Raw genomic sequence first — 15120 nt, forward strand, 5'->3', positions numbered from 1 at the left:
CTATCTGTGTGTCTGCTGACCAGAACAATACAGCAGGCAGAGAGCAGCTCTGAGAGGACAATATGAGTGAATGTGTTTGTGCTTTTCTGTTAGCGTGTTAGAGTTTTTTCCACATTTGTATTAGTAAAACTGCAGCGTTTGATCTGTTAAGGGAAATAATGGGAATCTGTCACGCTAAGTATACGTGTTTTGATACTGAAAACATTAAATTAATAGTTTTTGGTGCTCTTTATTTCCTAAAGTTAAGATTTCCCGGTTTATGTGCATAGATATGCTACTGCTAACAATCTAATTGCTTTATTGTTGTGAATGCTTACTAGTTTGTATCGATTTTATGCACAAAAATACATACGTTTGTTAGCTAGAGCAATTAATCATATTTAGAGACTTTTATTATGCGCTCACTATACAATATTGAGACTTATAACCACTATTCAAATATAGGTTGCTATTAAAACACTATAAAAACCAGCAGAAACACTTAAGACAGAAAAGCAGAGGAGATACAGACATGCAGGGCCTTACAATTTAAGCACAGAAAACATGCTATATATTAAGGAGAATTTGTCAGAGAGCATACAATGCATTTAAATAATATGTGCGTGTTGACCAAGACAAAAACAATCCTCAGCAAAGTATACGCAAGTATAATCATTAACTTCAGGAGAATAACCAAAAGAAAACGATACATGATAGCCTCCACATGCGCATTGATGGATTTGCTCTTCAGTGTTTGGACTCTCAGTAGTGAATATCAAACCACACTGAGCTGAACTTACACTCGGAAAACTGAATTACACTATTTCAATTTACTATAATCTTTTATGTGAAGCTGCTTTGACACAATCTACATTGTAAAAGCGCTATATAAATAAAGGGGAATTGAACATAACGTGAAACGCACATTATGCGGCAGCTACAGCATGACTTTAACATACAATTGAAGTCTAAATTGTTAGCTATTCAAATAATTCAAGCAAGGAATTTTTCACAGTATTTCCTGTCTTTTTTGTCTACAGCAGTGGTTCCCAACCTTTTTTTTGTGCTTGTGACCACCTTTTCCCCTGGTAAGCATTGTAAGACCCCCCTTCACATTTAATAATATTATCGCTCGTATAAGTTTGCAGTAGGTGTTTGTTTTTCAAACAAACAGTATGTTTATTGCTGTATATCTAGATGTGAAGAGTTCAGATGCATAAGCCTATAAATCCATCAGACCTCTTTTCTTTTCTATCAGGCTCCTCTGATTAGGTTCAGAAGTTTTATATGTAATGAAAAGCTTATTAGCTGGTAAATAAAACACCTTCTTTTATAAATGTTTGAGACAATTCTTTGTTTTTTTTACAAGGTAGATTTTCTTTTGCGTCAAAACCAGCTAAATCCACTTGTGCTTTTTATGCAAAACCCTCTAAATCCAGCTATCGAAACAAGACGATGCAATTAGTTGAATATCACTAACAATTAAAAATTATTTTACGAAATATACACCACGTAAAATTAAAAACATATTAATCAGTCAAGTAAGTGGCGGTTCATTCCACTGTGGTAGCCCAGAAAAAGAAGCAGAAGCAAAATTAATGAACGGAATATGTCAAGTAAGTGAATTACTCAATAACAATAAAGCTGACATTAATTAAATCTGAACAATCTGTCGTCATTTCTGATATTTGGGATTTAGATTGAATGTAAGTAGAGCAATGTAAACACTGCAAACATTGTAAGCCAAGCTTGTTAGATTCCAATAATGTGTAAAAACATTGTGACATCAATATCTGTGCGTTGTCCATTAATATAAAAAGCTTATCAGGCGTGAAGGTAAAATGAAGTAATACAATTAATCTATAGTTTTATACATTAATAGCTTACATAAGCAAATAAAACACAAGGTAGGCCTACTGGGAAAAAGGGGGATGCCTCTATGACAATTTTAGAAGCTGTCATTCATACATTGTCACCTTAGTTAAGATCATACCTGTCAACATTGGGATGTGAAAATAAGGGATATGCCCACCATAATAAGGGACCCCCCCCCCCCTCCCCTTCAAAAAAATAATCCCAAAGTTACTAAATATGGACATTTGGAGCTGTTTGTAAATACACAGTTAAATGGTCAGTAATATGTTTTATTATTATTATTTACAAAAGAAAATAAATAGTATACATCAGCAGCGAATACATAAACAGTTCACTTATTCAATTGAATAGCTGTTATAATGAAATGGAATCAAGTTATCAAATCTCAGCCGTTTCTTCACTGTATAATTTACACATTCTGATTAAAGAGCAACTAATGAACCTCTTATCTATTTGGATTTTTTCGTTTGATTACATTAAATAACAGGTGTCACTTTAAAAATGCACAGATCTAAAGGCTGATTTATACTTCTGCATCAAACGCCGGCGTATGCTACGGCGCTGACGCATAGCCCTTCGCCGTGGCCGTCGGCGTTGCTGATGTGCACCTCTCAAAAAATGTAACTACACGTCGCAAGGATGCGTAGCGCAAGTTCTGTGATTGGTCGGCTTGGAAGCGCTGACGAATCTGGGCGGGTTCGAGAGCCGTGCGAATGGCGCGAGCGATTGTTTACAAGTGTGGAGTCCCGTGAAGGAGCTCTGGATGGAAAGTTTTGTTTTGTGTTTACCTCATAGTTAAAGTTGTCGCCGGTTCCTGCCTCAAAATGAGCGAGTTTGAGCCACTTGTACATCCAGGAAGCGTTCAGAATAAACAAAACACCAGTGAAGAAACTCGACACAGAGGAACATTTACACCTCACTGCCCACTAGTGTGTCGGAGGTGTTAATGCAGAACAACAGAGACAGCGCGCAGAAGTATAAATGCACAGCTACCGGCGTTGCATGCGCCGTGGGTTACGCCGGTCACTTGACGCAGAAGTATAAACCAGGCTTTATACACTAACCTACCTAGTTAACCTAGTTAAGCCTTTAAATGTCACTTTAAGCTGAATACTAGTATCTAAAAAAATATCGAGTCAAATATTTTGTGCTGTCATCATGGCAAAGATAAAAAAATCTGAAATTATAATATAAAGTGATGTGTCAACAGACTTGAGGTTACATAAAAGATACCATTATTTAATAAATTAGTAAATTAATCATATTTTTCTGTTTCCTGTTTTGCAGCTCGTATTCTTTCAGTAAATACTGGAATATTCCCATCAGTCTACAAGTGAAGACGAGCATCAGACCATCAGGAAGAAGAGAAATCTGCAAAGACAGAGTTTATTGAAGGACAGTGAGAAGATGAGTGATCCAGAACCCTGCAGAATTAAACAGGAGGAGACTGAAGAACTAATCGGTTTGTTACATTTAGTTTATTTCACAGAGCGATAGTTTCGTTTCATAAAGCAGTGCATCATGAGTCACAAGTAGTCATTATGATTTGCATGCTCACGTTTGTTTGTTTTCAAGAATGATGTCACGCTTACTTGAGCAGCAGTGGCTGAAGCAAAGTGAAAGCAAAAGGGAAAGCAAGCACATCATCTAAATTAGCTGTTAAAAGCTAGACTAGAGTGAAGTCTACTATAAAAAACACCCTAGTGCTGTTCAGAACTGTGATAGAGTTGTTGAAAGCTAGCCTCTTAATCATTTAACTTATTTAATTTGCAGATGTGATGGTGAAGGAGGAGAATGAAGATGAGGAGGAACATCACGTCAAAAGTGAAACTGAAACTCACACAGATACTGAACACAGTCTTTTAACTAAAACAACAGACATAGAAGGTTTGACCTGCACTGAGTGTGGAAAGAGTTTCATCAGCAAAACCGCTCTTAAGCATCACAGGAGGGTCCACACTAGAGGGAAACCGCACAAGTGTTCGCACTGCGACAAGAGATTTAGCCGGCCAGCATATCTGAATACCCACATGAGGATCCACACTGGAGAGAAACCTTACGAGTGTTCACACTGCGGCAAGAGATTCAATGAATCGGGAAACCTGAAAAAACACGAGAGGACTCACACCGGAGAGAAATCGCATCACTGCACTGCTTGTGGGAAGAGTTTCAAAAGTTTATGTTTTCTGCAATATCACACAAAGCTCCATCACAGTAAGTAGACACAGTCTACAGCAGTGGTTCCCAACCTTTCTTAACCCGCGGGCCGCTAAACCAAACACTTCTGTTTCTGAGCCCTATTGCGATTACAAATTAACCTGTTATTTGTGTCGAGTAGTTACTTTATTAAAAGAGTAGTCACTTTATTAAATAAGCTGACAATGGTTTGAATAAAAATGTAACGTACATATTAGGTCACCAGAAGCAGGATGCAGAAAACAATGCACTATACATAACCTATTCATTTCAATACACTATGAAACATCACTCTTTTTCCTGTTGTTCCAAATCCACCAAGATCTTTGTTCATCTTTAAACACAAGTTAAGTTATTTTTTGTGAATCCGAGAGCTCTTTTAACGTTCAAAGTCCATAAAATGTACTATCCTTCGTTGCTGCCTGCTGTTATAGACTACCCTAGAGTGTGCCGTCTGCTATTAAAAACTAGCCTAGAGCACTGCCTGCTATTAAAACCTAGTCTAGAGAGCAGTCTGCTGTTAAAAACTAGCCTAGAGTGCAGACTAATGTTTAAAAACTAGCCTTGAACGCCATCTACTGTTAAAAACTACCCTGGAGCGCCCTCTGCTGTTAAGAACTAGCCTAGAGCTCCGACAGCTGTAAAAACTAGCCTTGAGATGTTAAAAACTAGCCTAGAGCGCCATCTGATGTTAAAAACTAGCCTTGAGATGTTAAGAACTAGCCTAGAGCGCCATCTGCTGTTAAAAACTAGCCTTGAGATGTTAAAAACTAGCCTAGAGTGCCATCTGCTGTGATAAACTAGCCTTGAATGCTGTCTACTGTTCAAGATTGGCCTACAGCACCGTCTGCTGTTTAAAAACTAGCCTAGAGTGCCAAATAAAGCTGCGGTCACATTAGAGTTTGAGCATGCGATATACTTACGTGCGGCGCTGCGAAAAGGGGTGGGATTAAGCAAGCTTATTAGACATTTAAAACAGCTAGTGATTGATGCATGTTTTCAATTTCTGCCCTGAGAGGTCATGTTTTGATCCTCGATTGGTCTCACGCAGTCAAGTGATGTGATTTCGCAGGTCAGAGTTCACCAAGCTAAACTTGACGCATGACCCCGCGTTTCCAGTCTGATGCATCTGCATGCGTATGAATGGAAGACTATGAGAGAAAAGTCAGGTGTGACCGCAGCTTAATGTTTAGATACTAGCCTTGAGCGCCATCTACTGTTAAAAACTAGCCTAGAGAGCAGTCTGCTGTTTAAAAACTAGCCTAGAGTGCAGACTAAAGTTTAAAAACTAGCCTTGAGCGCCATCCACTGTTTAAAACTACTCTAGAGCGCCGACTGCTGTAAAAACTAGCCTAGAGTTCCGACAGCTGTAAAAACTAGCCTTGATATGTTTAAAACTAGGCTAGAGCGCCATCTGCTGTTACAAAAACTAGCTTAGAGTACCGTCTGCTGTCAAAAACTAGCCTTGAATGCCGTCTACTGTTCAAGATTAGCCTAAAGCATCATCTGCTGTTTTAAACTAACCTTGAGCGCCATCTACTGTTAAGAGCCACCCTAGTGCTGTTAAAAACTATAACAGAGCTGTTGAAAACTAGCCTCTTGATCATTTAACTTCCTTTATTTTCAGGTGGGATGGTGGAGGAGGAGAATGAAGAACTGAGTGAAGATGAGGAGGAACATCATGTCAAAAGTGAAAATGAAGCAAATACTGAAGATACTTTATTACCGAAAACAACAGGCAAGAAATGTTTGATCTGCACTGAGTGTGGAACGAGTTTCATCACCCAAAACGATCTCAAGAGTCACATGAAGATCCACACTGGAGGGAAACCGCACAAGTGTTCGCACTGCGACAAGAGATTTAGCCGATTAGCATATCTGATTACACACGAGAGGATCCACACTGGAGAGAAACCCTACGAGTGTTCACACTGCGGCAAGAGATTCAATGAGTCAGGAAACCTGAAAAGACATGAGAGGACCCACACTGAAGAGAGACTGCATCACTGCAACACTTGTGGGAAGACTTTCACAAGTTTATATTCTCTGCAATATCACACAAAGCTTTATCACAGTAAGTAAACAGTCTAACCAACCTTTTTTATCTCGCGGCCCACTAAACCAAACACATCAGTTTCTTGGACCTGTTATGATCCCAAATTAGCCCTTCATTTGTGTCGAGTTGGTAACTGACTTAAAAGACTGTGACCATCTTTATTAAATAATCCGTCAATGATTTGAACAAGAACGCAAAGTACATATTACATCACCAGAAACAGGATGCAGAAAACACTGCACTATACACAACCTGTTTATTTCAACACACTATGAAACATCACTTTTAATTTTTTCCTGTTGTTTCAAATCCACCAAGATCTCTGTTCATCTTTAAACAGAAATTAAGTTATTTTAGATGAAGTCCGAGAGCTCTTTTAACATTCAAAATCCAGAAAATGTACTTTCCTAGATTGCTGTCTGCTGTTAAAAACTAGCGTAGAGCACCAACTGCTGTAAATAAACTAGCATAGAGCACCAACTATTGTTATGCTTCATTTACACCAGACGATTCATGTTAAATCAATGCAAATGCGCGAATAGACATCCTGCGACGCGATATGCGCGACTGGCGCAGCGCGAGTGATGCAAATTGCGCGAGTGTTGCGGCGCAGATTGAGTGTTTTGCGCGTTTGACGCGAATTGCTAGAGTTCAAAAGTCTGAACTTCAGCGGACATTCGCGCCGCGTTAACCAATCAGGAGCTTGCTCTTGTGGGTGCGTGATTGTGACTTACACCTGTTCTTGGTATCCCGGGGTATCTGACTGGGCTGGGCTCGGTCAGAAGCACCGCTGAAAGCCTCCATCATCCATCATCCAGGTTCAGTTTCTTAAGGAGTTTATGAGCTCACAGAACTGGATGCACCTCTGAAAGAATCTAGTGGACTCTGACATGGCCCTAAACGTATAGACACTGTTTTTCAGCCTTCATAAAGAACATAAACACTTATTTTCTCAATAAAATCCAAGTTAGCCATTTAGCTATGAAGCTAGAGTCACCGGGCAGACAGAAGCCCTGCCTATCACGCTAGTCCAAAGTAAATTTGACACGCGAATAAAGCGGATTTGACACGTGAATGAAGCGGGGTTTGACGCGCAGATGAAGCGAGTAAACTCAAATGTTCACGCGGCTATTTACGCGCATATATTGCAATTTATCCGCGCGTTCCATGTCTGGTGTAAACGCAGCATTAAAAAACTAGCATAGTGCACCATCTACTGTTAAAAGCAAGCCTTGAGCTATACAATACTACCCTAGATTGCCGTCTACTGTTATAAACTAGCCTAGAGCACCAACTGCTGTTAAAAAACAAGCGTAAAGCACCATCTACTGTTTGAAAACTAGCCTTGAGCTATTGAGTACTACACTAGATTGCCGTCTACTGTTAAAAAGTAGCCTAGAGTGTCAACTGCTGTTAAAAAAACCAACAATATCTACTCTTAAAACTAGCCTTGAGCTATTAAGTACTTCCCTAGATTGCCGTCTACTGTTAAAAAATAGCATAGAGCACCAACTGCTGTTAAAAAAACCCAACAACATCTACTCTTAAAACTAGCCTAGAGCACCAACTGCTGTTAAAAAACTAGCCTTGAGCTATTAAGTACTACCCTAGATTGCTGTCTACTGTTAAAACTAGCCTAGAGTGTCAACTGCTGTTAAAAAACTAGCCTGGAGAGCCGACTGCTATTAAAAACTAGCCTTGAGCTCCATCTACTGTAACATTAGCCTTGATCGCCATCTGCCCGAAAATTCTAGTCTTGAGTGCTATCTACGGTTAAAAACTAGCCTTAAGTTGTTAAATACTACCCTAGATCGCCATCTGCTGTTAAAAACTATCCTAGACGGCCGACTACTGTTAATGACTAGTCTAGAGTGCAGACTAATGTTATAAACTAGGCCAGATACCATCTGCTGTTGAAAACTAGCCTAGAGTGCCATCTGCTGTTGAAAACTAGCCTAGAGCGCCATCTGCTGTTGAAAACTAGCCTAGAGCGCCATCTGCGGTTTACAAACTAGCCTAGAGCACCATCTGCTGTTGAAAACTAGCCTAGAGTGCCATCTGCTGTTAAATACTAGCCTTGAGCGCAATCTACTGTTAAAAACTAGCCTTGAGCGCCACCTGGTGTAAAAAGCTATGCTAGATCACCGTCTGCTGTTAAAAATCATCCTAGAGCGCCGACTGCTGTTAAAGACTAGTCTAGAGTGTAGACTAATGTTATAGACTAAGCCAGAGACCATCTGCTGTTGAAAACTAGCCTAGAACGCCATCTGCTGTTACAATCTAGCCTAGAGCGCCGTCTGCTGTTAAAAACTAGCCTAGAGCGCCGTTTGCTTTTTAAAAACTAGTCTAGAGCACCGTTTGCCTTTTAAAAACTAGTCTAGAGCACCGCCTGCTGTTAAAAACTAGCCTAGAGCGCCATCTGCTGTTAAAAACTATCTTAGAGCACCGCCTACTGTTAAAGACTAGTCTAGAGTGCAGACTAATGTTATAAACTAGCCTAGAGCGCCATCTGCTGTTAAAAACTAGCCTAGAGCGCCGTCTGCTGTTAAAAACTAGCCTAGAGCGCCGTTTGCTTTTTGAAAACTAGTCTAGAACACTGCCTGCTGTTAAAAACTAGCCTAGAGCGCCGTCTGCTGTTAAAAACTAGCCTAGAGCGCCGTTTGCTTTTTAAAAACTAGTCTAGAACACTGCCTGCTGTTAAAAACTAGCCTAGAGCGCCATCTGCTGTTAAAAACTATCTTAGAGCACCGCCTACTATTAAAGACTAGTCTAGAGTGCAGACTAATGTTATAAACTAGTCTAGAGCGCCATCTGCTGTTAAATACTACCCTAGATCGCCACCTGATGTAAAAAGCTACGCTAGATCACCGCCTGCTGTTAAAAACTATCCTAGATGGCGTTTACTGTTCAAAATTAGCTTATAGTTGTTAAAAACTAGCCTACAGAGCAGTCTGCCATTTAAAAACTATCCTTGAGCTTTTAAAAACTAGCATTGAGCTAATAAAAACTAGCATTGAACACTGTTTGCTGTTAAAAACTAGCTTTGAGCGCCGTCTGCTATTTTTAAACTAGCCTACAGCTGTTAAAATTATAATAGAGCTGTTGAAAACTAGCCTCTTAATCATTTAACGTCCTTAATTTTCAGATGCGATGGCGGAGGAAGAGAATGAAGAGCTGAGTGAAGATGAGGAGGAACATCATGTCAAAAGTGAAACTGAAACTCTCACAAATACTGAAGATACTTTATTAACCAAAACAACCGGCAAGAGTTGTTTGATCTGCACTGAGTGTGGAATGAGTTTCATCACCAAAAATGATTTCAAGAGTCACATGAAGATCCACACTGCAGGGAAACCGCACAAGTGCCCACACTGCGACAAAAGATTTAGCCGATTAGCATATCTGATTACACACGAGAGGATCCACACTGGAGAGAAACCTTACGAGTGTTCACACTGCGGCAAGAGATTCAGTGAGTCAGGAAACCTGAAAAGACATGAGAGTACTCACGCTGGAGCGAAACCTTACAAGTGTTCATACTGCGACAAAAGATTCAATAACACACATCCCCTAAAAATACACGAGAGAATTCACAATGCAGAGAAACCGTATCAGTGCACTGTTTGTGGAAAGAGCTTCTCAAGGTTATCTTCTCTGCGATATCACACAAAGCTTTACTACAGAAAGAACGCACAGTCTACAGCAGTGGTTCCCAACCATTGTTAACTCCTGGCCCGCTAAACCAAACACTTGTTTCTGGGTCCTAATGTGAATCCAAATTACCCCATTATTTGTGTCGAGTTGATAACTTACTTAGACAAAAGACTGTTACTGTCTATATTGAATATACTGACAATGATTTGAATGGATAAAACAAACATATTAGACCACAAAGAAACAGGATGCAGAAAGCACTGCGCTATACATAACCCATTTATTTTAATAAACTATGAAATATTACTTTTCTTTTGCTGTCAACCAGTGCAAGATTTTTCTGACATAAGAAGTTGCAGTGACGAGTTATTAAAGGATTAGCTCACATTTTTAAATTCTGTTATTAAATGCTCACCTTTGCGTTATTCCAGTCCACTAAGATCTTTATTCCGCTTAATATTAAAGCTCAAGCTTATCAATCTTGTTGGAATATCAAGCCCATTCCATGCGTGTTCAATAAGAAAAGGTCAGGAGAGGGTTTTCTTCAATGCCAAAAGTATTAGTAATTTATTAGATACAAATGAATAATTTGAGGACAGAGCTCTGGGTTACGTTACCCCAATGCAATACAAGAATTACATTCAGGAGGTTCGCAACTAACTTTCAGTTCCCTGACTCCAGCATATATACACAACTGATATTAACAGATGGAGTGTTGATTGCACATCTCAAAGATGCAGTTCTTTGAGTGTCATACTTCCTCTTTTCTGCAATTCTTCTTCTTCTGGCGGCGCCACGGCCCGTGTAGAGCCCTGGCCTCTTCCACCACTCCTCTCCAGCCTTCCCGATCCAAAGCCTTCATATTCTAGGCTTGCACTCTAAAGGCTGATTTATACTTCTGCGTCAAACGCCGGCGTATGCTACGGCGCTGACGCATAGCCCTTCGCCGTGGCCGTCAGCGTGGCTGAGGTGCTCCTCTCAAAAATTGTAACTACACGTCGCAACGACGCGTAGCGCAAGCTCTGTGATTGGTCGGCTTTGTAGCGCTGACGAGTCCGGGCGGGCGGAGAGCCGCGCGAATGGCGCGAGTGATTGTTTACAAGTGTGGAGTATCGTGAAGGAGCTCCGGATGGAAAGTTTTGTTTTGTGTTTACCTCATAGTTAAAGTTGTTGCACGTCCGCCGGTTCCTGCCTTAAAATGAGCGAGTTTGAGTCACTTGTACAACCAGGAAGTGTTCAGGAAAAGCAAAACAGAAGCAAAGAAGCTCGACACAGAGGAACATTTACACCTCACTGCCAACTAGCGTTTCGGAAGTGTTAATGCAGACCAACAGTGACAGCGCGCAGAAGTATAAATGCACAGCTACGCGCGTTGCATGCGCCGTGAGTTACGCTGGTCACTTGACGCAGAAGTATAAACCAGGCTTAAGGGTAAGTAAATCATCTTCTACATCATCTAACCACCTCTTCCGTGGCCTACCAGGTAGTTTCCTTCCTTCTAGTTCTTCTGTTTGGGGAGTTTTTCTAAATGGCCCAGCCATCTTATACGGTTCCTCTTTACTTCTGTGACCAGGCTTGGCTTCGCATACATGTCTGCCACTTCTGCATTAATCTTTATGCGCCATTCACCTTGGTCACTCTTCGGTCCATAAATCCTCCTTAGGATCTTCCTCTCCCATGCGTTAAGAAGCAGTACGTCCCGAGTTCTCAATACCCACGTTTCACTCGCATACATTACCACTGGCCGCAGTACTGTATGGTAGAGTCCTTGCTTGCTCAGCTCAGCAGACGAGATTTAATGAGGTGCTGCATGCTGTAGTATGCCTTGTTTCCTGCCTTCAACCTCTCTTTTATTTCCTCTGTTTTTGTTGCAGTCTGTCAGCAGAGATCCCAGATATTTAAAATTAGGAACACGATTAAAGAAGTGCATTCCTACCTGCAAGGGTTCCGTTGTGGCGCACTGAGACCTTGACATGAGCATATATTTTGTCTTGTTCGTATTCACATGTAGGCCTGCCCGATGTGATTCTCTTTCTAGCTGTATGAAGCTTTCTTTCAGTTCTTTTTCCCTCCTGCTGAGTAGGTCTACATCATCTGCATTAGCCAGATACACTGCACTGTACCTCCAGGGTTCCCATCTATTTGTCGGACTATTTTCTCCAGTGCTAGATTAAACCGGGTACAGGAAAGTGCATTACCCAGTCTTAGACCTCTATTGATTCCAAAATCCTGAACGTGTTCATCAGCTATCATCACTTTCCCTGCTGTCTCTCTGAGTGTCAACCCTTCTCTGCATACCAGAACTGAACAACTAGGTGCAACTTCAATATATTTCACGACTTCTACAAGCATCATGCTCCTTGTGCCATGTCTAGACTTCTTAATAGACAGCAGTCTGGAACAAGGGCCCCCGCACTATATATATTCTTATTCTGCTATTTCCTTCTTGTCAGCAGTTCCTTCTAAAAAGTATGCAGCACAGTAAAAAAGTAGTAGTGCGTTTGGTCAATATATGGTGTCATACAAAAGATGGATTAATCTGTTGTTAGTCTAAACATTTTTGTAATGAAAAATAGACGCCAAGTAATTAAAATAATTTCTTTTTCCTACAATATTAACATCAAGCTTAATATTAATGAGCACCTAGTGTTATGGATGAAGGATTTTTTTAACTGATCGTCCTCAAAGAATGTCTGTACAGGGTTCAATATCTGAAGAGGTTGTTTTGAACACTGGAGTACCCCAAGGCTGTGTAATATCACCTGCATTATTTTCAATGTATGTAGGGGTGCTTTCGAACCTAGACGTTTGTTTCGTAACCTGTGTCGTTTGCCCAGTTAGCGCGGTTCGTTTGGCATATGTGAATCCAGCAATCGTGCTCGGATCCGCGGCAAAACAATCGGTCCGAGATCGCCTGAATGAGGTGGTCTCGGCTCAAACAAACTCTGGAGAGGATCGATTGTAGTGAGAAAGCGATATGATATGAGCCTGGTTATATACGAACCCGGCATTTTATGGATATGTAATAGGCATACGGCTATATGAAGAGAGAATTATGAGTAGGGTTGGAGGTCATTCCAGACATCCCAAGTCTCCTGTAAGTTGCGGGAGTCTCCCGCAAATGCACAGAGACTCCCGGATGCCCGCAAACGAGTGCTAATCTCCCGGTAATCGCGCGTCCCCCTCCCTGTTCTTAAATACGTTGCGCACCCTTCTTACCCCTTCCCATCGCATCCCTCCTTGCTCTTCAGACATGTCGCGCGCACCCTGTCAAACCCCCTTAGATATTTGGGTACTATTTTAGACAGTGGCTTAAATATTGGTGAACATGCAGATTATATCTATAAGAGCGCAACACAGAGACTCTTTCTTTTAAAGAAGTTAAATAGTTTTAATGTTAGTGAGGGTGTTCTGAGGAAGGTTTATACCAGTCTGGTTGAATGTATTATCTCCTATGATATTTCTTGCTGTTACGACATCTAAACTTGCAAAGATCGTTAAGACTGCTAGTAAGATCATAATAGACCCCCAGAAGCAACTTGTGGAACTGTATATAAACCAGACCAGACGGAAAGCCTCACAGATAGTTCAGGACTCAACTCTTCCTCTTTATTGTGAATTTGAAAAGCATCCTTCTGGAAGACTATATAGAGAACCTACAGCAAAAACAAATATTTTAAAGAAATCTTTTACATCGTCTGCTATTAGTGTATTGAATAATTGACCATGATGTAGATTGCATGTTTAAGGTTGTGTGTTGGTAATCTGTGCTGTAGGAAGTGCTTAGTGTTTTGTATTTGGGATGTTTGGGAGGCCAAAAATGTATTTCCACTCGTGTGGACAATAAAGTTTTCTGTTCTGTCTTCAAACACAAATGAGGATGATGTTTTCCATGAAATCCGAGAGCTCTCTAATGTTCAAAGTCCAGATTAGGTATCGTTACTCTTTATAGGACAGATAGTGTTAGCCTATAATAATGGACTGACATCGACTTCAAATGTGTTGTTAATGTGTCTCCCACATGTCCAGTCAGAACTAATCCTTAAATGACGCCCATGCTTAATCAACTGTCAAGAAGATGTGTCACTTGTTGTTTTCTTTATACAGTAGCATTACTCAGAGCTGTAGTTCACTGACAAGCTACGCAAAACACTTTACACTTTTAAAGGTGCAGTAGGTGATCTGCCAAAATGCTAACCGCTTAGCATATTATCGTTGGACGGCGGGGAGGGACTGTGATTCAAAGCCACACCCCCTGAAATCGCGAGCGTGCGCACCACGTCACAACAGCCGACAGACAACCCACTAGTTCATGTCATTCGCCAGTTAGTTAGTGCCAGCGCCGTGCAGGAATTACATGTAATACTTTGCCACACTTACATGCTATTTCAGAGCGAATATTCAGAGTAGCGGTAAACAGTATAGGAAGACTGTCATTGTTCAAAAATGACCCAATGTGAATATAAAAGCAACTTCAGCTCAATAAAGCAGGTTAGGCGGAATAGCGCTATTTACTGTCGTGTTGTTGTTAAACTAAATATAAATCTACATTATAGATGCTGTCAAAGAACATTATGAAACTGAAAATAATCACATCAATTTTTCACCGGGAGATTTCAGTGTCTGAACAACACGTCTGTGCATAGAAGTCATTCATAACAGAACACACTCTAACATAAACTTAGCCTGACTAAAATAGTTTTAAAACAGAACATGACCTCTCTAACAGTGATACTTCAGCCATGGTGTCGACTGTCCTCCAGCATGCTAAAGTAACTCCAATATTGATTCAGGTTTAAAAGTTTCAATTCAGCTTTTGATTTCTCCCGGTCCGTCTCGTGCCCGCGCGGCCGCTTTAAGGGCGAATTATACCCGCGCCTGGCTTTACAGTAATCGGCCCGAACTCGGCTGTCCTTCGGCACAGACTCAGCATCTCCAAGCGGCCCGCAGCTCGCTCGGAGCGCATGCGTTTGTGAAGCAGGCGGGCACGCGCTAATGACGGATCTGCGTGAACAGATGCGCAAAAGTTGGAATCTACATTTGCTGACAGATAGTCTGACCTGACTATCGGAATTAAGGGAGATGACGGTCCAACTCTGTTTAATTGGATGAACATTTTTTAGTTTTATGCTTTACCCAGAATATAAAAATACATATAAACACATTTAGATCATTTACTGTAATCATTACTATTGGACTGTGAAGAGACTTTCAACCAGCACAACAAAAAATGTTTCTGAAGACAATCACCTACTGCACCTTTAAGAAAAGACTATCACTGCGTCTGAAATCACCTACTAAAATAAATACCAACCAATCATCATCAGTTATGTGGTTGTCCCACTCCTACACAGGCACAC

At 40.8% G+C, this 15120-nt stretch overlaps 2 protein-coding genes across 7 annotated transcripts in view; both read left to right on the top strand.

Annotated features, from left to right (window-relative positions):
* zgc:173693 overlaps positions 1-13635 on the top strand; it is a 37233-nt gene extending 23598 nt beyond the window's left edge. For 2 of the 6 annotated variants that reach the window (XM_087302191.1, XM_087302188.1), the window contains exons 2-6: positions 1020-1067; positions 3142-3316; positions 3628-4068; positions 5678-6124; positions 9252-13635. In XM_087302191.1, the coding sequence (XP_087158317.1) occupies positions 3262-3316; positions 3628-4068; positions 5678-6124; positions 9252-9832 (1524 nt within the window). In that variant the 5' untranslated portion in view covers positions 1020-1067; positions 3142-3261 and the 3' untranslated portion in view covers positions 9833-13635. 6 annotated transcript variants of the gene reach the window in all.
* si:dkey-4c15.14 overlaps positions 1-15120 on the top strand; it is a 231553-nt gene that overhangs the window by 170334 nt on the left and 46099 nt on the right. The window lies entirely within an intron of this gene.

The sequence above is a fragment of the Danio rerio genome, chromosome 22 (assembly GCF_052040795.2).
Source record: "Danio rerio strain M-AB ecotype USA chromosome 22, GRCz13ab, whole genome shotgun sequence".
In the NCBI taxonomy this organism is placed as follows: Eukaryota; Metazoa; Chordata; class Actinopteri; order Cypriniformes; family Danionidae; genus Danio; species Danio rerio.